This window comes from Protopterus annectens, chromosome 6.part1, assembly GCF_019279795.1.
Source record: "Protopterus annectens isolate FY-2018-M chromosome 6.part1, PAN1.0, whole genome shotgun sequence".
Taxonomy (NCBI): Eukaryota; Metazoa; Chordata; order Ceratodontiformes; family Protopteridae; genus Protopterus; species Protopterus annectens.
Window position 1 is genome coordinate 29820407 of NC_056738.1, and position 25742 is coordinate 29846148.

At 37.7% G+C, this 25742-nt stretch overlaps 1 protein-coding gene across 1 annotated transcript in view; it reads right to left on the reverse strand.

The window, feature by feature from the left end:
- Window positions 1-25742, reverse strand: part of LOC122805248 (golgin subfamily A member 4-like) — a 1317313-nt gene that overhangs the window by 1177006 nt on the left and 114565 nt on the right. Inside the window, exon 3 of the mRNA XM_044075338.1 lies at window positions 24614-24928. Within this exon, the coding sequence (XP_043931273.1) occupies window positions 24614-24928 (315 nt within the window). The remainder of the gene's footprint in view (window positions 1-24613; window positions 24929-25742) is intronic.

Here is a 25742-nt window from a genome sequence, read left to right on the forward strand (position 1 = left end):
TTAACCATTGACAAGACCCCTATTCAAATCATAGCTAGCTACAGGTCCCCAAATTTGACTCAGGATGCCCACCCCACCTATCTGGACCTCTTTGAATCTCTCAAGATTCAACCCTTAACCCTGATCCTGGGCGACTTTAACTACCCAACCACAGACTGGAAATACTACTCATGCCAGAACGCAAATGCCCAGACATTACTTGATTTTTTCAATACAAATGCCTTGGAGCACAAGAGGTGATAATATCTTGGACTCGATATTGACCAACATGAGTAACCACTGCAGCACCCCTACACTATCATCCTCCTTGGTAAGATCTAATCATAAAGTAGTCACTTTCAAAGTCAGCATCTCCCCTGACACCCCCCCCCCCCAGAAAGGGTCAAACAAAAAATCTTCTACAAAAGTTTATTATAACCTCCTGAGGGATGGTATAAACAGTTTCACAACCCCCTCCCCCTCTTTTGGAACTGGCACCAATGTCCAAATCTACACCAAAGTACTATACAAGCACTTGTACAGAGGCACGGAATCAGGAATACTGGACGGGACAAAAATCATCCTCCGCAAGGAAGAGTAAACCTGTCTGGTAGACAGCCACAATAAATAAACTATATAACAAAAAGAAAAGATTGCTGTGCAGGACCAAGAAGGAGCAGGTGCTCAATTGGAAGCAATCTCTCCTTAGCCTGAACAAGCAAATAAGAACACTAGTGAAATCCTCTAAAGCCAACTTCGACTCCAAATTGGCCACATCTACACGTGACAATCATAAGGCCTTCTTCACATATGTCCGCAATCTCAGAGGAAGCACCCAGATCTCTTCAGAACTGGTGGTCAAGGACACCACATACACAAATGCTGTAGATATAGCTAACCTACTGGCTGACAGATTCAGTGAAAACCGCTCTGTCCCCCCCATCATTAAATGAAGACATCCCCAGTACCTGCCCCCTCTTCCCTTATCTCTAGTGAACAGGTCATCACTGCCCTCTCAAAGTAAAAAAATACAGCCTCCACGGGACCCGATAACATCTCAGGCTGCATCCTACATGAACTTAGGCATGAACTTGCAGCACCTTTAGGCACCCTATTCAACCAAAACCTGAGTATTGTCTTTGTCTCAGCTGAGTAGAGGACAGCCACAGTCATCCCTTTACACAAAGATGGAGTGTCCACCGATCCAGGAAATTACAGACCCATCAGCCTAACTAGCTTGATCTGCAAGGCCATGGAACGGATTATCATGGACCTTGTTAAAAGAGACATTGGCAACCTCCAAACACTCGACCCCACACATTATGGCTTTGTCAAGGGGAGCCCATGTCTGTTAAATCTGGTTGACTTCTTTGAGACAGTCACCAAAACCATGGACGAGAGGAAGACCATGCACACTGCCTACCTTGAACTGGCCAAGGTCTTCAACACCATTCCCCACTCGAGCATAGTAGACAAACTCTCTCAAGTAGGTATCAATCCATATGTTATCAGATGGGTGGCAAACTGGCTCACTGATTGAACCCACCTAATCAAAACAAAATAGGGGAAGCCACTTCAAGCAGTAGACCCACAACAAGCAGCATACCCCAGGGACTGATCTTGGGGGGTTCTGTTATTCGGGATATACTTCTCTGAGGTGTAAGCCAAAACCAGTGGGCTATGGCTGACCAAGTTTGCAGATGACTGCAAGCTGGGCGCGGTCAATTTACCAAGTGATGTGGATGTCCTCCAAGAGGGTCCTACATTTTCAGCGGAGGCCTGGGGAGAAAAGCTCCAAGGGTAAGCAGATACAGCATTACATAATACCAGCATTACATATTACAAACAGACTATTTACAGAGATTACATAAGTAAGCAAGTTAAACAAGTTCCACAGGTTACAGTTAATCCTGAGCACAAGTCAGGATTAAATTAAATTACACAGTAAACTGGTTAACAGATTTTTTACACATTCTAGAGAGAGTTAGCCAGGCTCGATACACTGACATAGCCAGTTAAGTGACAAATGTTGTTTGAGTCATATCACATTAATAACAACTTCCTAACCACACAATCAGTCATGAGGGATTTAGGCACCCAGGTTGATAGCAAACTGACTTTTCACCATCTTTTTGCTTCCATTGTATGGAAAGCTTTCTATATGGCGCACCTCATATGTAACAGTATCTCATTCAGGGACAAGAAGGTCATAACATCCTTGCATTCTTCCCTTATAAGGCCAATTATAGAGTACATGTTCCTCGGCATGTACCTCGCAAAACACTTGCAACAGCTGGAGAGACCACCGAGGTTCCTCACCATAAGAATCCTGGGCCTCAAATATCTACCCTATATACACAGGCTAAAAGCCCTGTCCCTCTACTCAGTTTCATACAGGCTCCACAGAGGTGACCTCTGTCTGGCATACAAAGCAATCTCAGACCCTGCCTTAATGGGACTGCTGCATATCCACAAGTCAAGCTGCACTCGAGTAACCTGCACGCGTGACCTCAACCTGGTCTGTGACATCAATAGGACTTGTTGGCGGACAGATTTGTGTCTCAGAGACCCCCCCCCCCAACTGTGGAATAGATGCCCTCTCCACGTTAAGCAGAGTACCTCATTATCCCTTTTCAAGCACAACCTGGATAACTGGATGGGAAACAGAAAATGCACCCCTGGGATTCCACCTGTGTCTCTGCTGGACAGAGGCTTTGGGTGCTAACTTGTGTAAACATGGGGCTAGGCTTATATGGGCCTGAGGGCCAATAGCCTGGTAACTTCTTATGAAAAGAAACAGCAAGACCGGAGTATCCATGCTACAGCCCAGGATGAAGCCCGATTGCCAGTAAGCTCTGATGGAGGAGTCAGAGTAGTGCTCAAAGTACACATACACACACAGTCCCACGAAACTCAAGAATCAAAGCACAAAAAGTACACCAAAGGTCTCTCATAAATCGAAGTCTCTTTCCAAGAAAGTGCACTAATAAAGTGCTGAAGGAAAGCTGTCATGAAGTGTGCATAAGCACAAAAAACACATGAAAATACACAAAAAGTCTTAAAAACAACTGCTGTCTCATAACACCTTCCAATTCAAATAAAATGTCTCAAAAGCAGTAGATTTTCTTCACAAAGATTGTACCCAAAATTCAATAATAAGCCCATATCTAAAAATAGTGGTTTATTACAAGAAACATCTGAGATTAATAAAAATGTGGATATTCTTATGTTCATAAGTAGGTACTAGGCTATTGGCCCTAGGGCCTATAGAAGCCTAGCCAAAAAGGTACCCTGGCTTTCACCATCTAAGAAAATTGTTTTCCTGTGCTCCTGTCAAGCAGAGCCACAGAAGTGATCCCCAGGGTGAATTTCTTATTACCCATCCAATCAAGATTTTTCTTGAAGAGTGCTAATGAGGAGCTCTGTTTGACATAGATAGGTAGTCTGTTCCAGAGTATGGGAAGTCTCTGGGACAGTAATCTATCCCTCCAGCATGTTCTGTTTATTGTGGTGACAAGGTTTAGGTCCATAGAGCATGTAGCTCGGAGGGAATGGGATTTCTTTAGGTGGAGCATGTCCAACAGTTCTGGGTTTGACATAGCTTTGTATGTTAGGCAGAGATCGCCTCTGAGTAGGCGATATGCGACAGAATAAAGCTGGAGTTTGAGACTGCGTAGGGCATCTGTTTGAGGCCAGTAATCCTCTTTGTGAGGTATTTCTGCGGCCTCTCCAGTTGTTGTAGATGTCTTGTGAAGTACATACCAAAAGGGGCGTTGTACTATATAATGGGTCTAATGAGAATGAGTAGAGGGGAACAATAACCTCTTTTTCCTGGATGAGAAACCTTTTGTGATGAGGTGTGCCACGTAGAAGGATTTCCTGACCACTGTAGCAATGTGATTATCAAAGGAGAGACTACTGTCGACCTGTGTCCCAAGGTCTCATCACACTTTCAGTGTTAAGTAGACTACTGCCTATGTGGTAGTTCATGGATACAGAGTTTTTACCAAAGGGGATGACAATGCATTTTTTGGCACGGAGCTTGAGGCCATAACTTTGACACCAGGCATCTGTCTCAGTGAGGCCCTTTTGTAGGATGTCCACATCATTAGGAGTTTTGATTATGGCTCCTAGTTTGCAGCCATCTGCAAACTTAGCTAGCCAAAGACCTTCTGTGTTAGCCTGTACTTCAGAGAAGTAGAAACCAAACAGGAGAGGACCCAGGACTGAACCCTGTGGTACTCCACGTCTCTGGTCTGAAGTCTGACTTGGAGTCTGCTACTTTCACAGTGTGGGTTCTGTCAGTAAACCAGTTGGCAACCCATCTTGTGACATAGGGATTTATACCTAGTTTAGTGACTTTATCTATAATTCCAGAGTGGGGGATGGTGTTGAACACCTTCGCGAGATCTAGATAGGCCGTGTGAACCACCTTACCCTCATCTATGGCTTTGGTGACTGCTTCAAATAAGTTATCAGGTTTAGGCGACATGATCTGTCTTTTACAAACCCGAACTATGTGGAGTCCAGAGACTTAATAAGGAACTACAGCTTCTGTCATAAATCAAACAAAATTAAAAGAGCAATATTTGCTGTATGGAAGAGTTTCCCTACGGAGACTTGTCTGCCAGAAATACAGCTTACCTACAATTTAGTTATTTATTTATTTTTATTTATTGACATTTGTTAACCGGGTTTGTTCAACTGGGCTTGTGGCCCATTTTCAGTGGAGACCCGAGGAGAAAAGCTCCAGTAATACATTTTAAAACAAGTACAATTTTAAACAATACTGATATAATAGCAGTTATAGCAAAACGATTCACATATGTTGAGATACAGGCATAAAGTTAAAGTTGCATTAAAAAGAAGCTAAGTAACAATTTTACATTGATATAGTTCAATAGGTCAACAATTAAAAGGGATAAAATTGTGCAAACGCATAGTAGACACACTGGAGAGAGAGGTGTAATGAGGTACTAAGTATGGACCTTTTGAGGGTACATAAAGGGAAGGAAGACTAGGTGGGGTCATGGCAAGGGCTGGTTCTGGAATTGAGAAAATAAGCTTTTAGTTCATTTTTAAAGTGTGAGATGTGGGAGACTGAACATAAGTCAAGGGGAAGTTTGTTCCAAGCATGGGCAAGGGAGTGTTTGTAGAGTAGTTTGCCTACTGACCTTTTTGGGTGGTAGATATCAAGTAATTGTTGGTTAGAAGTACGGAGGGTCCGGGATGGGATGTAGATGGAGACTAAGGAAGATAGAGATTGACAGAAGGAGGGTTTATAAAGAATAGAGTGTAGCATATGAAATTGATAAGATAGCAGAAACTGGGGAAGTTCAAGCCATTGAAGAGAGTTTAAAGAAATGCAGTGGTGCGAGTTGTATGGGGAGTTAGTAATGAATCTGGCTATTTTATGGTAAGTCTGTTGCAGTTTGTTTAGAGTGGAGGCCTGGATACTGGTAAGAACTGGGGCGGCGTATAAGAGGGAGGGGAGGAGGAGTGCCTGGCCCAGGGTAAGTGTAGATTCAGGGGTTAGGAATTTTTTGTTCCGATATAGCAGACCTAGTTTCTGGTTTGTTTATTTTATACATTGGAGTATATGTAGTTTGAACTTGAGTTCGTCATCGATAATGACCCCTAGGAGTTTTGTGTGGGTGTCAGGTTGGATATTTGTATTGTTAGACGTAATAAAAAAGGAGGTTTTGTGATGAGAAAGAGAAAGTGGGACATCAGTGTGCCTGACTATAGAGTCGCCTATTACTAGTGTGTTGGGTATGTTATTTTGCCTTAAGGGCTGTTACTGCGTGGCACACCGATTATGTGAATTATGTGTTTCATGGTTTGTGATGGGGTGTGGAGGTTGCATGGATGTCTGCTTTGGAAGTCTCTGTTGCTTTTGCAGATTTTTATTTAGAGTCTCCGAGTATGTTTTCATGTATTCATGTGTGTTATTTGCCAGTGTTGGCTTATTAGGTCTATGTGAGACTGGTGGTGTGTTGCAAGTATTACCCTTCTCTTCTTGACTGTCCGTTTGCAGTCTTGGATTGAGAGAGCTTTGCCTCCAGTTTGGCTGTATAACTGCATCTCTCACATATGTTAGCGTTTGGTGGTAGGAGGAGAGGGTTGTCTGTGTACATGAGGCAGTTGTAACATTGCCTCAAAATGCCCAGATTCACCAGTTGGACTGGAGAGTACACCGGAAACTGCCATTTGGACATGCCTGAATAGGTAGAGTAACCTGTTTTTCCTGATTTGACAGGGTTATACACAAAGCACTGATCAATAAAATTAGTACAACTAGATATTGATGTACTCTTGATAAGATGGACAGCTGCATAGCTTACAAATAGGACATGACAAGTATCATACAGCAATTGAACAAGTGAAATCCTTGGTTATAGTCAGGGTGTCCCACACGGCTCTGTCCTAGGCCCTTACTTGTTTAGACTGTATATTTCAGACCTTTTTTATCCGAGGTGTTCTACAGTCTATATGCAGACGACCTGAAATTGGATAAATTGATTACACCTGTTACAGACAAGACATGCCTGCAAAATAACTCGACGAAATTGACCATTTGGGCATAGGAGAATAATATGTTGATAAATGCATCAAAAACTAAACATATGAGATTTGGCAGACATATATTGGAAGGTGAATATTTAATAAAACGCACAGTGATTGAAACTGTAAACTCATTTAAGGAGCTGTGTATATGGGTTGATACAGCTATGAGTTTTCCTAATCTTGTCAACCAATTGGTCAATGATAGTTATAGAACTACAGGTTGTATAAAAAGATTTATAAAGTCTGGGAAATCAAAAATAATGAAGTGATTGTTTGCTAGTTACATTAGACCCAAACTTGAGTATGGAATAACAATATGGAAACCCTATAAGAAAACAAGCATGAGTAAACTGGAAAGAGTACAGCAGAAATATACCAAGGACATCCATGCATGTGAAAATTTAACTCATTATGAAAAACTAAAATATCTACACTTGTACAGTGTCTTTTACAGATATCTAAGAGGATATCTTATTCAGGTAAGTAAGGCATTTAGAGACAGCTACCTGTGGGAATGTTTGGGGTTATCAAAAAGTACTAGAGAACCATCAGACAACTGATGTAAGAGGTCCAAATGGAGAGATGAAAAGTCAGCAAGCAAAGGAGAGGACTAGTGCTGAAACTGAATTCATCCTCAAGTCTTGGTGAGTACCTTTGCAAGGTGGACCCTGTTTTCAGAAAATCTCACCAAGGCGACACTGACATATAGACTATTTATATAGCACATATCATGGACAGAAGTAGGTCAAATAGTATAAAACATAGCTAGGTGCAAAAGACCCAGGATACAAAAGCTCCCAATCCTGGTAGGTGCACTGGTGCCAGGACTGGAAAAAAATGACAGTGTAGAAGCCTCAAAATACAGAAACATTCCTAAAATGGGGCCAGGCCAAACCAGGGGGAGGTTGGTCCCCCTGTTGTAGAAGGAAGTAGCAGTCCACGGAAATCACAAAAACTGACAGGCCAAAGAAGAGCCATAAAGGTGAAAGAGTGGACTATTGAGGATAAGAAAGAAATTATGTAGTTACTATTATGCACAAAGCCCAAAATTTTCAGACACAAGATATACAAAACGATTAAGAGAGAAATTAGAGGAAAGAAATATACTTCCGCAAGAAAAACTGTCAGAAGCTTCAAATGAAAATTTGCATTCATTAATACAACAGATTTGTGAAAAAAAGTATCTAGATAAAAAAAAACTTTGAACTGTTTGGAAAAAGAAGCATCTGAGGAAGTGTGAAAATATAAACAACAAACCCTAGAGATATTTGAACAACATAAAAAAGAAATATGGGCATGGGAAAGAAAGAGATTTTATATGGTGCAATGTTTATGCAAAGGAGAAAGCCAAATTAATCAATATAAAGAAGGCAGCCCCAAAGATATTCAAAGAAAAATGCAGGCAAAGACATCTGAATATGGAAAAGTTTACAATAAAAAAATAATATCACAAAGATGAAACGTAGAAAAGATAAGTAAAGCAGAAGTTAAAAAAATAGAAGTTAAAGTTATGGAATGCCTGCAACGTGAAGGATTTAGTATAGAAGGTCTAATACAGGTTACATCACAGCATGATGGAGCGAGTTCCCAAAGTAAGGAGAAACAGGAAGATCAGGAAACATATGAAGAGGAAATATGGACATGGGAAAGAAAAACAGATTTAATATGGTGTAATATTTATGCAAAGGAAAAAGCAAAACTAACCAATACAAAAAGAGCAGCCCCAAAGATATTTGAAGAGAAATACAGGCAAAGGAATCCGGACATGGAAAACTTTACAGTACAAAAAATAAGAAGACAGAGAGGAAAAGGAGATTAGTAATGGAGAAGTTAAAGAAAACAGAAACTGAGGTTGTGGAGTACCTGCAAAGTGAAGGATTCAGTTTAGAAAATCGAATGCAGAAAACACAACAGGATATAGTAATGGATATCCAAAATTAAGGGGAAATCAGTGGAACAGGAAGCAATTGGTCAGGCCCCATATCAAGATATTTTGGAGCCTTCCACAGGAAATCAGTATAAACATTTACTTGATGTTAGACAGCAAGGAAAAGAACAGGATACTGTGGAAACTCTGATGCAATGCTGAGGAGTGATAGGCCAGTGAGTTCCCATACAACACAGCAACAGATGGCACAGGATGAAATTGAAGAGAAGGTGCCAAAGGAAGATGCTACAGAACTTTCTATAGAATGCCCACAGGAAATGGAAAACAAGGGATGTGCCCTCAGTTTGGAAGAAAAATCAGCTAAGAGAAGAGCTGCTTGATTTAATAAACATGGCTAGACATATCAAGATCCATGAGAGAAATACACTGCAGAAGGCCAATAAGACCCAAAAAGTCAGAAACTGATAAAACAAATGAATGCAGTAATTACAACTGTCCCTAAGAGATCCATGTGATACACAAAAGTAAACAAAACAGAATAAATGACTGTGCTGCTAAATTAACAACTGATAAAGTTATACCACAAGAACACAGGTTAATGAGGGAAAGGAAGGGGAGAAATTGAATACGATCATGGAAGTATCGAATAGAGAAAACTATAAAGCAATTAAAAGAAGTGTCACTTAGAAGACTACAGAAGAGGGAACAGATCAACAAAATTACTAATTAAGATAGATGTGATTAAAGTAATACACAGTATTAAAACAAACCAGGATCTATCATGCACCATCGCAAATAAACTAAACATTTCAGCACAAGCGGAAAAAGTTAGAAGATACACACATAAATATAGAAAAGTACAAAATAAGCAGTTTATTGATGACCCCAAAAAAGTTTTATAGAGAACTGGGAAATAAGGTAAAAGGAATTGAAAGACTGCCAAAAAAATAGGAAGTAGATATATTTTGGAGAAGTATCTATGAAGATCCTGTGGAACATATTAAAGATGCAAAATGGATAGAAAAAGTAAAAGAAAGAATAAGAAGTTTAAAGGTGCAGGATATGAAATGGGATGAAATAACAGCCAAACAGATTGACACAACGTTAAGAAAAGCTTCTAATTGGAAAACCCCAGGCCCAGATGCAGTACCTAACTTTTGGTTAAAAGTATTAACATCTTTGCATGAGGATTTAGCCATGAGTAAGAAATATTTATTTGTGCACCCTGAACAGACACCAACCTGGCTAACAGGCAAAACAATCCTCCTTCTAAAGAGTGAACCTGGAAGCTACCCTAAAAATTACAGACCAATAACTTGCCTTCCAATGACGTATGAACGACAAATGGGAAATGATGCCGACAGAGTTTATAGTCCTTTCAAAGACAACTCAATTATGGCAGTAGAACAAAAGGGCAATAAAAGAAAGTCATGTGGAATAAAGGATCATTTGTTGTTAAATAAAATCATAGTGGAGACCTGCAAAAAGGAGAAGAATTTAAGTATGACATAGACTGACTATAAAAAAGCATTTGATAGTATCCCACATTCATGGATAAAAGAGTGCTTAAAAATGTAAAAGATACACCCTACACTGATCGACTACATTACAGTCACCATGAAACAGTGGCAGACCACTTTGCAATTAAGCCATGATAAAAAGGACAGATTATCCCAGGGATAAAAATTCAAAGGGGGATATTCCAGGGTGACTCTCTGTCACCGTTGCTATTCTGCCTTGCCATTAACTCATTAAGCTGTTTACTTAACTTAGGCCATGGCTACAATTTGGCTCCTAAAACCAACAAAGTGTAAAGACTTATCTTCACTTTGTCGAAGGTTTAAAACTGTATAGCTCATCAGATGAGGAACTGAAAGCCCAGCTGCAGGTTGTCAAAACTTTTTCAGATGATGTAAGAATGTCATTTGGTCTTGATAAGTGTGCAAAAGCAACCAACCTTTAAAGCAGGAAAACTGCAGCACCAGGAAAATATCAGTTTGGGACAAGAATGTGACATAAAAGAACTTGAGCAAGAAGAAGTGTATAAATATTTGGGAACTGATAAAGGATCAACAATAAAACATGAACAAATGCAAATAAAACTTAGCAAGGAATACTTTATAAAACTTAAATTAATTCTGAAAACAGCAGTGGCATCTAGGAACAAAATACAAGCTATAAATCAATTTTCTCTTCCTGTCCTAACTTACAGCTTTGGAGTGATCAACTGGCCCCAAAACGTGTTGGACAGATGAGACAGGAAAACAAAAAGGATGCTTCTTGCTCACCAAATGATTTATAAAAAATCAGTATATACCAAGATTATACATTCCCCGTTTCGAAGGAGCAATGGGTCTCCTTGAAATTGATTAAATGTATACATCTGCAATCGTGAGACTCCACACATCTGCTGACCTCACAAGACCCAAATGTAGCAAAAGTTTTCAAACATGAGTTGAATAACTCTAAGATGACTTCTCTGCTTGCTTAATTTAGCAGAAGTATATCGGCATCAAGCAGGAATGGAAATCAAACCAGAAGTAGATAAAAATCAGGCAGCAACTGAATGTGCCAAAAAACAAAAGAAATAATATAAGGTGAAGGACATGATGAGAAGGCAAGAAATGTGGAAAAAGCATAAATATATTTGCAAGTATAGAAAACTTCTGGAAGAACCTCATGTTGATCAGTAACGAACACAGGAATGGTTAAGGAGTGGTGAATTCAAACCAAGAGAGAAAAGGTTAATATTGGCAGATCAAGATAGTGGGCTATGTACACGCTGGTTTTCAAAGTCCACTGAACATGTGGGAGAAACAAACAAATGTAGGTTTTGTAAAACCGAACTGGAAATGTTGCATACCTCGTTGTTGGTTGTGACATACTAATGGCAGAAGGACTGTATACTGAAAAGCATAATAATGTGTCAAGACTGTTGCACTGGGGATTATGATATTGAAGTAGCTGAAAAAAATGGAAACATGAGCCACAAAGCATCATAGAAAATTATGAAGTTTATATCACATGGGATCAGCCCCATTACAAACAGTTCAAATGATATATGCTAGAAAATTGGATATAGTGGTCCAAGAATAGAAAAGTAGCATTGATCATTAAAATTGCTAAACTCTGTAACTTGCCTACAGAGAGACACAAAGTCATAAAATATCAGGATCTGCAGGCAGAAATGAGAGCAATGTGGAAGAAAGATACCCAGACAGTTCCAATAGTAGTTGGAGCAGCAGGTCTTATAAAAAATAATCTCCAACGGTATTTTGATACGTTACCAATCCATGTAACCCCATACGAATTGCAGGAGGAGTCATTACTGGGCACACTGCAAGTGCTGTGAAGAGCACTTCTGGCTGACAAAGACTGAAACATTACGAATTTTGTGAAATTTAATCATACTTTGATGTAGGAATGGGGTCCATTCCATTACAGCATTTGAAACCCAAAAGATTTAAATTAAAAAGAGATTCTATAGGAATGAAAAGTGTACTAATTGGTTCTCTGACAGAGTAGCCAATGCATGGAACAGACTACCTAATTACATTAAAGCAAGTACTAGTTTAGATATTTTTAAGAACAGCCTGGACAGTTATTATGGGAACAAGTGTTTTGGTACATTGGCAAGCTAGAAGGGCATTAATGCCCATGCTTGAAATATCTGTATGTATGTATGTATGTATGTTTGTATGTATGTACTTGTATGTATACAGCTAATAGCTGCTCCTCTGAAGTCAATTTGCATCCTACATATCTTAATACAGTACAGTGCCTTGTTTTTCCCCTAGGTCTGAAAAGGCATCACCATTCCCTGTTAAAACTGACAAAGCAGCCATATGATGGCCTAAAAGTTACAGTCACTGACGATACATGTCACTTCGGTCGTACATATTCTTCCTAAAAGCAGCTTTATTCATATTTTGTAAAATCTGACAAGACTTTTACACAGTTGTAATTTTAAGGAGTTGTTTGAGCTCGTCACATTTTCCTAAAAGCTTAATTCACTAATCCTTTCCCCGAACCTCTTTAAAACACTATAAAAAAGAATTATGTACACTGACAAGAACAGAGTCCCAGCTCATCAAACAGAAGTATCAGGTTCACAATAATGGTTAGCTGCACTGGCATCTATACTAAATATATGTGTTCTCATAAATTTTGCCAGAAATATCATGTAAATGCATCACTGCTTCTTTGCCATTTTCCCCTCCAGAGTATAGAATACATGCACAAGTTCATTCAACCTTTTACGTAAAAACTTGAGAAAATTCACTGGCTAGCCTTGTAAAGGATTATACATTTCTGACTTTATGCTTTATACATTCTAATGTTATAGCTGCTGGGGAGATATTAAAGTTTCAACATTATTTCATCCCCTGCAATTAGTTTCCTTTTTTTCAATATTCAATTGTCATCATACTAGTTTTCACTGCTCTACTAAGTGTTAAACTGCTATTTACACAATAGATCCACTGAAGAGATCGCACAGTGCATTTTCTATGCATTTCTTAATTGATGTCTTCCTTATCTCCAGTATGTCATTTCAACTATTCTCAATTTCCACTTAGACCAGTCGGACACTTGCATACACTTATGGAAAAGTGGACTACTTGTTTCTTTTTTATTTTATGACTTTGCCATATGGCAAAAAACAATAGAACTCCCTCTCAATCTCACCAATCTGTGCCAAATAAATGCACCAAAATCCTTCAAACAGGAAGCAAAATATTTCCTTCTTGATACGATAGTATCACTGCCCTGAACCACCTGATTATCTCTACCCTCTCCTTCTGCCTTTCCCCACACAAAAACATACCTCTACCACCAACTGCAACAATGTCACTGATCTGAACCACTTGATTTGCTCTTTCCTCTCTTTACACATCTCGCCACACAATAGCATACTGCTGCCGCCAACTATAGCACATCTCTACTGCAGATTCACATTTTCTAAACTAACCATCATCAAAGTGCTCCCCTAATGTTTCCCTGACCTTTGCAAAGATCATCATCTACTTCATATCCCAAACGCAACTCCCTCTCTGGCCACAATGTACTTCGCAGTAAATAAATAACATGTTTACCTCAGTGAAATGAAAAAAAAAAAAAACTACCTCTGACCAAATGTCGATTTTTAGGCTACTCATCCAATCTTGCATGTTTCAAGAAGAAGCTGTTAACATTTATGTTTATGTGTGCAAATCCATACACCCGTTCAGTCCTTCCACACACTTCAAATCTCAACATAGTTTATACATTGAGACTTCCAAGATGGCTGCCCACTGAGTAAATGCTTAATTTCAGCTCTCCCAGTGTGAAAACAGAAAATCAGAAAAGAGTGTAAGTGAATTTGTCTTCTAGTGTAAAGTTTAGTTACTAACTAGTAGATGCATTGCCAGGATGCCAGCAAAGAATAAATTTAGATAACCTAAAAGAAAATCAACAACAAAAGGTTATGAGAAAACACTGCCTGGGAAGAATCCTGCAGCTGTTCAGCAAAAAGCAGTTCAAGCCCCAGAAGTGATTAAATACATGAATTCCAGTAATCTAGATAAAAAAAAAAAAAAAAAAAAAAAAACACAAATGTGCTCACAGCCGATTAAACAAAATACTGAAGGTGTAGATCAACTCACATAGCAAAAGATCAGAAAAAAAATGGAAGAAGCTTTAAACAAGTATTCAGATGAGTTGATAAAACTGCAATAATCAGAGGTAGAAATGAAGAAAGCGCTGGTTGAGTATAAGACTGCTCAAACTGAAAAAATGGTAAAATTAAGAGGACAAAGCATGTAGAGAAAACCTGAGATTTTCTGTTGTACCACAAAAACTGGAAGGAACACACTTAATATTATGAAAGCACAAATAAGCAGATGGACTAGTATTCAACTACAAGAGTTGCTACCTGAAAGGGCAAATGTTTATATGCTCCAAACCTAGACATAAGAAAGCAGCTAAGACCTGTATTAGTAAGTAAGCCTAAAGGCAGAACCAACCTAGTCTGACAAAACTGTCGCAATACAGCAAAGTAGTAAAAGTTTGAGACAGTGAAGATTACTCAATGTACACCAGGCAGAAGAGGAGCAGATTTATCCTCTCCCTCTATCTTCAGAATATTTTTTTTCCTGGGAAGATCAAAGTCATTTTTGATGCAAAGCAGGCTAAGGAGAAAATACATAAGCCTGTCCAAAAAAAGTGAGCTATCAAACAGAATGGAATTATGCTTCTTATTATTCTAATAAGAAAGCTCACTGAGAGACTTAACCAGTGAAATTTTTTACAATATTCCAAAGGAAAATGCTTGAGAGACAAATAAAAGCACAGGTGATGGCTAGAAGAACATGGAATGCATTGGAAATGAACCAGAAACTGAGATCAACAGGAAGAAAATCAACAACGCAAATTTACAAATAAATGTGGTATTACAAAGCATCAATCAAATTTGTGAAAAACTGGAACTACTTAACTTTTTTTGACTTTGTTAAACTTCTAAGGGACTACAAAGTATTTGCCCTACTTCATGTCATTAATGTTTGGAAGAACATGCAAGGGAAGGTAAGAATAGCGGAAAGAGATAACTTTCAGTAAAACAACTTTTGTTCTTAACAATATTTTTATTAAACATTTTATGGCATAAACTGCATGTTATATATTAAAGTATTTTCAGTTATTTTTGAGTGTTATAGGGATACTAAAGTAAACAGGTGCATCTTTTTTTCTTTCTTTTTTAAGTTTTAAGAAATGTAGACACTGCAAAGTAAATGATCACTGGACAAAACCATATTAAAAATAATAGGCTGTAAACCTGTGTTGTTGGGGTGGGGTGGAGGTGTAAAAGTATTCAGATCATGATATAAGTGGAGTTGATATGCTTTTTCTTATTTTTGCATAGATGAATAACTGAATTAAGGCCCTTGCCTTGATCTAACAACAAGCTTAAGTAGAAATAAAGAAATACAAGAATACTAAATGTACTGAAAAGGTTTTCTTTAGCAAATAAATGTTCAGTGTAACATGCAAAGCCTGTAGCTGAACACAACTATGTATCTATTTCTTATGTTTCTTTAGAGACAAGCTGAAAAGAGTGCAATATTTTTAAGGCTAAAAATAATGCATTCAAGTTGTTTTCTACATCTGGGGAGAAAAATAAAGATAAGACAAAAACAGACAGCACTTGGTGGATGCAGAAGCACGAGCTGTATCATGTGCATTAGCATAGATAACCTTAACTGTAAGTCAATTACAGCCTGCAAGTTTAGCTGTTAGTCTGGAACAATTCCTTCTATTAGGACGGTTAAACTTCATTATTTCAAGATGTACATAGTTTTGTGAGTTTCTGTTGAGTTATGGGGGTATTCTGGAAATATGTTTGATTTTGTTTGAGGACTTTCATTAAAACAAAAAAAGTCTTGTAAGATGCGACATAGGTTCAAATGGACAAAATAAGAAATAACTGTATAAAAGAACAACATGCCAAACATTAGTGTGTACATGCGTAACACAAAACCTGAAAATAGACATTTAGACATACCAGGTGGATATAATAACTTCTTCTCATAATGGCAACACTTTCCATATTATCTTGGAATATGAATGATCTCCCAAGTATATACAAAACAGAAAGAAAAAGTAGTAAACTATGTTAAGAAATGCAAGACTGCTAATAGCTATGCTACAGCAGACACTTTTGGAAAGAACTGAGGATGTGCATTTGATAAAGAAAGGATTTCAGGATGCTTATTCAGCAAAGTATCTGGGACAAAGGAAAAGGGGAGCACTTGTACTAATTGCTAGAGAAGCTCCAACAGTGATACAAGATGGAATAAAAAGATAATAATGGAAGACTTCTGCAAGGCGCTACTAGAAAAGGGGGAGAATTACGCTGGCATGTACTTATTTTCCACCTAAAACTGCCACAATGGAGCTTACAAAAATTTGGGTGAAATAATCATCTTTCAGATGACAATAATCCTTGTAGGTACAGAATGGAATTTGATTTACAACAGTCACAATGTATCTTATGGGCCTAAAAGAGAAACTATAATAAAAGAGGGTAGATTTTTGAAGAAATTTATGAAAATACTTGGTATGGAAGATGCAAATTCAGTAGCAGGAATGCAGAATGACTACTTTTCAATAAGTTACAATTAGGAAAGGCTATACAGAAGTTATATTTCACAGGAACATGTGCATTTAATTGAAAGTTTTGATACACATCCAATAACTATCTCAGATCACATGCTAATAACATATCTAAGACAAAAGTGCAGGGCAATAAAGTAAAAATGAAACACTGGCACTTCCACACTTGATTGTTAAAAAGAGAGGAATTTAAGGAATGGGTAGTAGAAATTACTTGTGAAGACAGAAATTTATTCAGAAGATATAGCTAGGGGGTGGGTTAAAATGAAAGAGGGGTTTAAAAATAGGATAGAAATAAAAGAAAAAAAAAGAGATATAATTAAGAAGTAACAGAAATTATTTAAAGGGACTGACAAAGGTTAAAGTACTGCAGAATAAGGGGAATCTCACAAAACAAGAAGAGATGCAACTGCAGAGTGCTAGAGAGAAAATAAGGGACTACCTGGATGGATAAAATGCATGAGTTTAGAAATTCTGCTATTAAGCCACTGTTTTTTATTATTTTTTTTTTTTTTTAGAAATTTTGCTGTTAAGCCACTATTTTTAATTTTGATAACCCCAGAGCACAAAGCCTCTTTTTAAGCAAGAAACAGCTTTACAAAATTATATAATATATTATATAATTATATTATGTTATAATTATATAACATAATTATAATTGACAATCATATATTTACATAAATAAAAACAAACCATACTGACATATTTTAATAACAAACATTATGCATCACTTCCATCCAGTCATGATCAGTCCAAATATTACACAGCTCATTCAAATCCTGCCTTCTTTTAAACCTCATTTCACCTCCAAAACATTATTCTAAAAGTATTGTTCCCACAATTCCCAATTTTTCTATTTTGTTCTTCCCACCCTTTTCTAAATGGGTCTATATTACCTTATCAAAAGACGTTTTAATTGAACGCCTTTTCATCGACACAAACAGCATATTCCCAAAACTCTGGATGGCCACTTCAGCAAATTTTTTCCCAGGGGAAAAAAACAACTGGCCGTCATTGGTAATTTGCCCTTTTCTCTACTGTAGTATGATCTCAGAGATGGTAAATTTAGTTGGGGGGTGGGGGGACGTAGTTCCCCACTTCATAGGGTCTGACAGTTTGCTTGGTTTTTGGTTGGCCAAGCAATTTTTTTCCCCTTTTCGCTGTTTATATGCCAACAAAAAGGCATTCAATTAAAATGCCCTTTGACAAAGTAATATAGAGCCTTTCTAAACATCACATTTCCAGTTGTTTTACCTCTGTAACTGTATTCACAACTTATAGTACAATTGGTTTATACTTTGTTTTTTAGCAGCCAATAAAATTAGTCTCACCAAAGCCTTACTATGTCTATGCAATTCAAATTTTTTTTTATTAAAACTCAAAAATATCCCTTTTTAGTTACACTAATTTGCTCACCCAGTACATCTGATACAGTAGACTGCAGGGATTTTTTTAAAGTCTGACCACTCATTACAGTCTCAAAAAATATGCTCCCAATTACTTCCTTCTTCCCCAGCACACCAACATCTGCAATCTGTCTGAGGAAAAATTCTTTGGAGTCTACTTGGGGTATAAAAATACCTATGCAAACACTTACAAGCAGAGATGCTAAATCTTCATGACTTGTTGCATATTTGGGAATTCTTTGAGAGTTGCATATCCAGTCTCTCTTCTAAATCCTTTCTAAACTCCTCTGATTGATTCTTAGTAATCATGCAATATTTTATATGGACTACTAACTATCCCTTTTTAACAGCAGCATTCTACATTCTATTAGAAAACTCTACCATTGCTGGCGTTTCACTTAGGATCTCCCTATTTATTAATCTTTGCCTATACTTCGATATAATTCCTGGATAGTGATGGTAATCTCTTGCTTGCAGTCCAAATACATTCTTGGCCTCTTCCCATTCTATTACCTTTCCCTCTCTAATTACATAATCCTAATACTTTGTCAGTTTTCTCCAGTAAATTCCAATCCCATCTAGCCTACTGTCTTATCCCTAATTGCAGTCATCCATATCAGCATAATCTTCTTTCTCCATCCCTATGTTGGCTTAATTCTTAAAATACATTCTGCTACTTTATGAATTTAATATTTTGCATGGTTATTCTCCTTAAAGATATGGCTCCAAAATCCCAGTCTCTCCTTGTTTCTTGATCATCCCCTGTTTTCTCATCATCCTTTTCCACTTTGAATTATAACTTTCTGCTTGTGCTATGCATATGGCAACTGTGTCGCACTAAAATACCTCATTCAAATCAGGTAATCCTAAACTACCTTGTTCTATTGGAAGGATCAGCTTATGCCACTTGACTCTTGCCATCTTCCCCTCCCAGTTAAAATACTTCAGCTCTTTATTAACTGCAATCCACAATGCTTCTCTGGTTGACAAAAATATGCCTGACCTTTGTATAAAACTAAAGGTACTAAACACAATTTCACTGCTATCTACGTCCATAAAACAAAACTTCTAATTTCTCAGTTTTTGTGTCATCTTTTGTTAAGTATTTTCCCACAAATCCTTAATTGCCATAATGGAATCCTTTTAAATCCATACTCCTAAGCACTTCATTTTATCATGTCCCCATAAATCTGGGCATTGCTGAACCAATTCATGTGTGGGTACATGGTTTACAGCCATTTCCCTTGTCTTATCTTCATTAATTTTGTATCCAGAAAAGACTAGAAACAGTCTCGGAATGTTACACAACATGGAAATATCATTTTCTGGCTTTATCAGGTATAAAATAATATTTGCAAATAAGGCCAGCTTTTCTTGACTACCATACCAATTATATATTTGAATTTCTGAGTCCCTTATTTTCTTTGCTAATGGTTCTAAATATAATGCAAATAAAAAAAGGGAAAGATGACACCCTGCCTGGTCCCTCTCTCAAAAAGAGCTCATCAGAGAGGAACCCACCAACTTTAATTTTCACCTCCAATTCCTCAAATATCATCCTAAATATAAGTTTATCAGGGAATGCAAATGCTTCCATTGCTCTACTTATAAAATCCCAGGTTTCTCTGTCAAATGGTTTCTCTGCATCAAGACCCACTAACAACAGTGTTATTTTCTTACATTCTGATTCCCTCTGGATCATCATTGTTCTATTAATGTTGTCAAATGTTTGCCTCTTCTCCACAAAACCACACTAATCCATATCTCTCAATTTTGGTATCATCTTTGCCATTCCTTTAGTCATTATGGACATAAGACACCTTATAATCATGGCTTAGTTTAGCATCAAAGTGGGGCTATGTGAAGCTGGATCTAATGGAGTCTTTCAATCTTTATGTATTACAGCCAACAACATTTTCTTCCAGAATGTTGGCGTTTCTCTTGCTTTTAAAACCTGGATCTTTTCTCCTTGGGCCTCCACCGAAAATGGGCTTCAACCAGACTTCCCCGGTAATCAAATACCAATAAATAAATTGGTAAATAAAATACTGTTAAACAAAACCTTCCAGATCTTTACCAGTTTTATCCCTCCTGGCTTAAAAACTTCCACAGGTATATCATCTACTCCTGGGGAATTCCCTGTAGACTGGTTATAAATAACTATTTTTATCTCATCTCCTCCTATCCTAACTGTTAGTAGTTGAGCCTCATCTTCCCATATCCTTGGCATATTTAATTCTTCTATAAACATTTCGATTTGTACCTAAAGCAAAAAAACTTAACGCAACGACTCAGGTAACATAAATAGAAAGGATTAGTGCCAAGCTTAGGAAGCCTGTGCCAAGGGGAAGAAAAAAAGAGATCCAGTAGACAGAGGTACTACAGATATTTTGGAAATTTTATACAGATCTGTATAAAGCAGAAGAAATGTGAAAATCGAAAAAAAGTACAGATGGAAATCTGGAAGAAAGTGATGGTAACTGCAATACCTAAAGAAGGTAAAGACCCATCGCATCCAGCTTCATATAGGCTCATTTTAATTTTAAACCTTGATTATAAAGTGCTTATGTCTATAATGGCTAAAAGAACAGCAAAGGTGTTGCCAAAATTGATAGGGTGGCAAACATTTGATAACATTAACAGAACAAAGCTGATCCACAGGTAAGCACAGTGTAAGAAAATACCACTACTGTTAGTGGGTCTTGATATAGAGAAAGCATTTGACAGAGTAAGCTGGGATTTTCGAAGTAAAGCAATAGAAGCACTTGCACTCCTTGCCACAAGAGTAACGTTAAGATATTTGATGGATTGGAGGTGAACACTGAAGCAGAAGGTTCCTCTTTGATAAGTAATGTCTGAGCACAGAGATCAGGCAGGACTGTCCGCTTTCCCCTTTATCTGCATTTTATTTAGACCAACTGGCAAAGAAAATAAGGGACTCAAATTCAAGGATATAACTGGTATTGTGGTAATCAACCCACAGGAATACATGCATTTAGGCAAATGTTAGTTGTCGTCCGACATCCTAAATGTCAAAGGCAGTGACCCCAGTTCGCAGGACGTCGAATTTTCAGACACCTAATCCATGAACACTGAACGCCAGCCAGGCTAATACCCCCCCCCCTTCTCGACCCATGGTAGTGCTTGTTGTGGTGGTTGAGCAACAGGAAATGTCGAATTTGATGTTATGCTCGACATTCCGACCAGTCACCACTGTGTGTTTTGACATTTAGGTTTGGAGAATGTCATGTTCGGAGTTGGTGTCTTCAACCATATGCATGTATTCCATACCCACACAGGAATTGGGTAACACCAATATCCCCATATTTATGGAAACATGATAAAATGAAGTACTTCGGAGTAAGTGTTAAAAAGGATTCTGTTGTGACAGGTAAAGATATGTGGGAATAAACATAACACAAAAAAAAGGAACTGGAAGCTCTTGCCTATGGATAGCAATAAATAAGCAATAAAAATAATTTTAGCCCCTTTTTATCAACCAGAGCAGAAGCTGTGGATAGCAATAAATAAAAAGTTGCAGGATTTTATCTGGGTGGAGAAGACAGCACTAAGCTGATCCTTAAAACAGAACAGGTGTTTGTGACTACCCGATTTGAAGGGATATTTTTATAGCTGCACAGTCAAGGCTTCTACAAACAGCAAAAGCAGAAAGCTATAATTAATAAGTTGAAAGGGATGATTATGAAATGGGGGGGGGGGGGTCAAGAAAAAAGGAGCAAGTGAGACTCTGGATGCAGATACTCAAGAAGAATAACAAACAGCCAGACAAAAAAGTATACTCAAAGTAGCAGAAAGTGTTTTGGGAACGTAGCCAACATGGGAATGGAGAAAGGAGATTCTGCCAATATGGATGACTGCAGTTAGGGATACATAGAATAGGGACAAGACAGCAGCAATTTACTGGAGAAAACTGGCAAAGGACCCAAGGTATTGGGAGCAAATACAGAAGGACAGGTAATAGAAGATGCCAAGAATACATTTGGACTTCAGGCTATAGACTATCTTCCCTATAAAGGATTGACATCAGAGTTCAGGGAAAGAGAAAGGGATAGTGGAATCCTAATTCAAAGTTCAGCACTAGTAGAGTTTTTAGTTGAATCTTGTTGTTAAAAAGGGATATTGTACAGTTTCTATAGGAATCAGAGGAGGGTAGAAAAGATTGGGACGAGAGCTTGGATAAGCAATTCACAAAGAAACAGGAAGATATAATGTATAGCTCTGCAACAAAACTTAGAAGACTTAAGATTTTTGTTTGAAAGTATTTGCATAGGTATTTTTATACCCCAAGCAGACTCCAAAGAATTTTCCCTCAGATAGTTTGTAAATGTTGAAGGTGTAAGGGGGAACAAAGAGGTAACTGGGAACATATTTTTTGGAAGTACAAAGAGCTGGCAAGCTTTTAAAATTCCCTAAAAATGTCTCTGCCAGAAATACTGGGTAAACAAATTGGTTTAACTTTTTATTTATTTATTTATTTTTAGAGTAGGAATACAGGAGCTGAATTGCTTAGACATACTAAGGCCTTGCTAAGTTTAATTCTGGTCGTTGTTGTTGTTTAATTTTGGTAGCTGTCAAAAAAGTAATTAGTAGAAAATTATAATCAGAAGTCTAAACCAAACATATTTGAAGAAGTGAATATAGTAACGGAGATAAAAGAAATCAAAGTGGGATCTTTAGTAAAGGGTGGGAGCAAACTACATAGAAAAAAATGGGAATTGTGGGAACAATACATGCAGAATAATGCTTCAGAGGAGCAAGAATGAGGTTTAATGGAGGGCAAAAACTGAGAAAGCTATATAATGCTGGAACTGACTAAGCTATATAAAATGTTGGATGGACAATAACCATAAAGAAGATTGTATGTGATGTATAATGTTTGTAATTGAAAATATGTGAATATTGTTCGTCTTCATTTATATAAATGTGTGATTGCCTCTATTATAAATAAAATGATTAACAAAAGAAGAAAATTTGTTTAAACCTTTTCCTTCTCCAGCGTTCTGTGTTATGCTACAATATAAGTAACATCCTATCTTAACTTTTTTTTTTTAAACTATTAAAACTTCTTCCTTGCTTTACTGTTAATAATCCAGTCAGCTACCACCTAGAAAAAACAGTTACTTCAATACACATTATGCATTACTGTACTTCGCTTTTACCCTTTGTCTTTAGCAACACGCTTTTTAACTATTACACTACATTTAACAACATTACATCATTTTACAATACTTGTGTAGGGTATAAACTACAATCTCCTTCACCTTGCTGACCGGAATTCTAGTTAATGAGATACAAGAAAAGGAATGTAAAGGTGTAAGAGGAAAATCTAAACAGGGAAGAAGAAATGTGTCTCATTTATAAAACAGTCCAAGATGTCTCAATTAGCCTAGGTTTAGCAAGGATATTCAAAATAAATTATTTTAGTTAATCGTCTTATAATCTCTTAAAAGATGTAGTGGCCTGCAGAGGTGAGTTAGAAAAGTAGAGGCATACAGAATACTTGTTAACAGTGAAACCTTAACATAAAAGAACTGGATTTTACAAGACTGTTAACACTGGTTTGTGTATGAGCTGTGGAGAAGCAAGCATATTTTATTTACTTTTGAATGACTTTAATATGTTGGATAGATAAATGACTAAGAAAAAAATTAAGCAAGCATTTCCTCAAAAAAAATCAAACAAAAAATCACATTTAGAATATGCAAAAAATGATGTATTCATGTAGCTTTTACCAATTCAGTGCACTGCACATAGACTGTGTTAACTGATTTTGAGAGGCCTCATGTTTTCTGTCCTGTGGCACCCACAACATTTCTGAAGTTATAAATACTTTTGACCCTACATTTAGCAGATGAGCTACTTCAATTGTTTATTTGATTATTTACTTATTAATTTGTTTAGTGTACCCCTACATCATTTTATGGTCTTCTTACCCAGTGTCCCACAACTGCACCTGGTGAACCAGCTGCTTCTGATCACTGGACTTTCTTCAATTCCAGCTGGGGCCAGCCATGGAACCAAAGGGTGTTATGGGTGTTTTGGCCATCACTATTCTTTTTTTCTTTTCTTTTTCTTATGCCCTAAATGAGACTGTCCCAATGTGGCAAAGTAGTCACACTTAAGGGGTGAGTGTGTGCGAAATGGAGCCATGCCCACTACCCTTTACCCCTTCTGAGCCATGCATCCTCAATCCAGCATTTTCATCCTCCACAAAGGACTGCCTCAGGAATGTTCATTTAACTGCCTTTCCTGTCTGAGCCACTAATCAAACCCAGGTCAATTAGCCTGTAAGTCGGCACTTTATTCCCCTATGCCACTGGAACACCAGCTGCTAAACAAACAGGTTCTATGTCAAGACTTTTCCTGTCAGCAAATTATCCCCAAGAAGCAAACTACTAATTTCAGCTTTACAGTACCATACACATACTTGTGTGTATCCATCACTGTTAGTGCATGTTTTTGTTCCTTTCACATGCACCTGGTAAATCTCATCCTTTTATGTCCTGATCAATCTAATTTCAATACATAAATTAATACTCTAAGAATATTACAATAAACAATTTCTCCAAAGAAAAGCAATCAAATGATCAAAAGGCAATCATACCTCTGAATACTTCATTCTGTAATTACCCAAGCTACGGTCCATCCTCTGTAATTGGTGAATCAACTGCTCTCTGGACAGAGTTTCCTGATTTCCCACCAAATCTTCTGCCTCACTTTCAATATCAGATGGTGGGTCATACGTGGCAACCGGTGCATCAAGATCCAGTTGATGGAGAGAATCACGTGAGGATGACCGTGCCAAGGAGTCCTTGGAAAGAGATCGGAAGAGAACTTCCTTCGAGGGGCTTCGAAAGAGTGATTCCACAGATGGAACTCGGAACTGAAGTTTTTGTGCCAAAGTGTGAGATTCATTTTTCTGAAAAAATAGGGAATTAAATATATTTAAATCTCTCTTTTTTTTTTTTTTTAGTAACTAAGTTAGTACACATAAAACTTCACTAATATTGCAGTAAGCCGTTTCTTATGAAGGCTGCTTTTTGGATAGCAACAACCTTCTGAAAGCCACAGTGTGACAGAAAGATGGTAGGATGCCATACATTCCATGTTATAACAAAAGAACAGCAGCAAGCCATATATAAAGGCAAACTCAGCAACAGCAAGGCTAAATATTCAATAGTTGTGCACTTACCATAACACTGGATCAGCTGCTCCCTTGGCAGAGTTTCCTGATTTCCCACTAAATCCTCTGCCTCTCATGTCCATCCACATCAAAATGAAGGCCTGGTTGTTACACCCACAATCTACAAACAAAACTACTTATCATAGCTGGAGTGTCACTATGTCTCCTGCAATACACTGCATCTCCCAACTACAACACAGATTGCACATGCCAGCCTGTCCCAAAAATAGCTTTACCCCCAACTAAAGGGGAGCAGACCAGCATACTATGAATCAATAAACTAGACAGTGCTCAGTTCATCTGTAAGGCCTGTCAGAAGAAGAAAATTTAAAAACTGGAGAGGGAAGAAGGAAAGCAATGTAAACCTGGGTATTCATGGATAATCATAATACAACATTATACTAAGCACACAACCACTGTATCTTAGATTGTCCTGCACATTGAAGTGGAAGGACTGAATAGAGTCTACAGCGAAACTTTGGATGTTATCACAACAGAACATCACAGATTATGGAGGCCCTGAAGGAAAATGGTCGCCTAGATACACTGT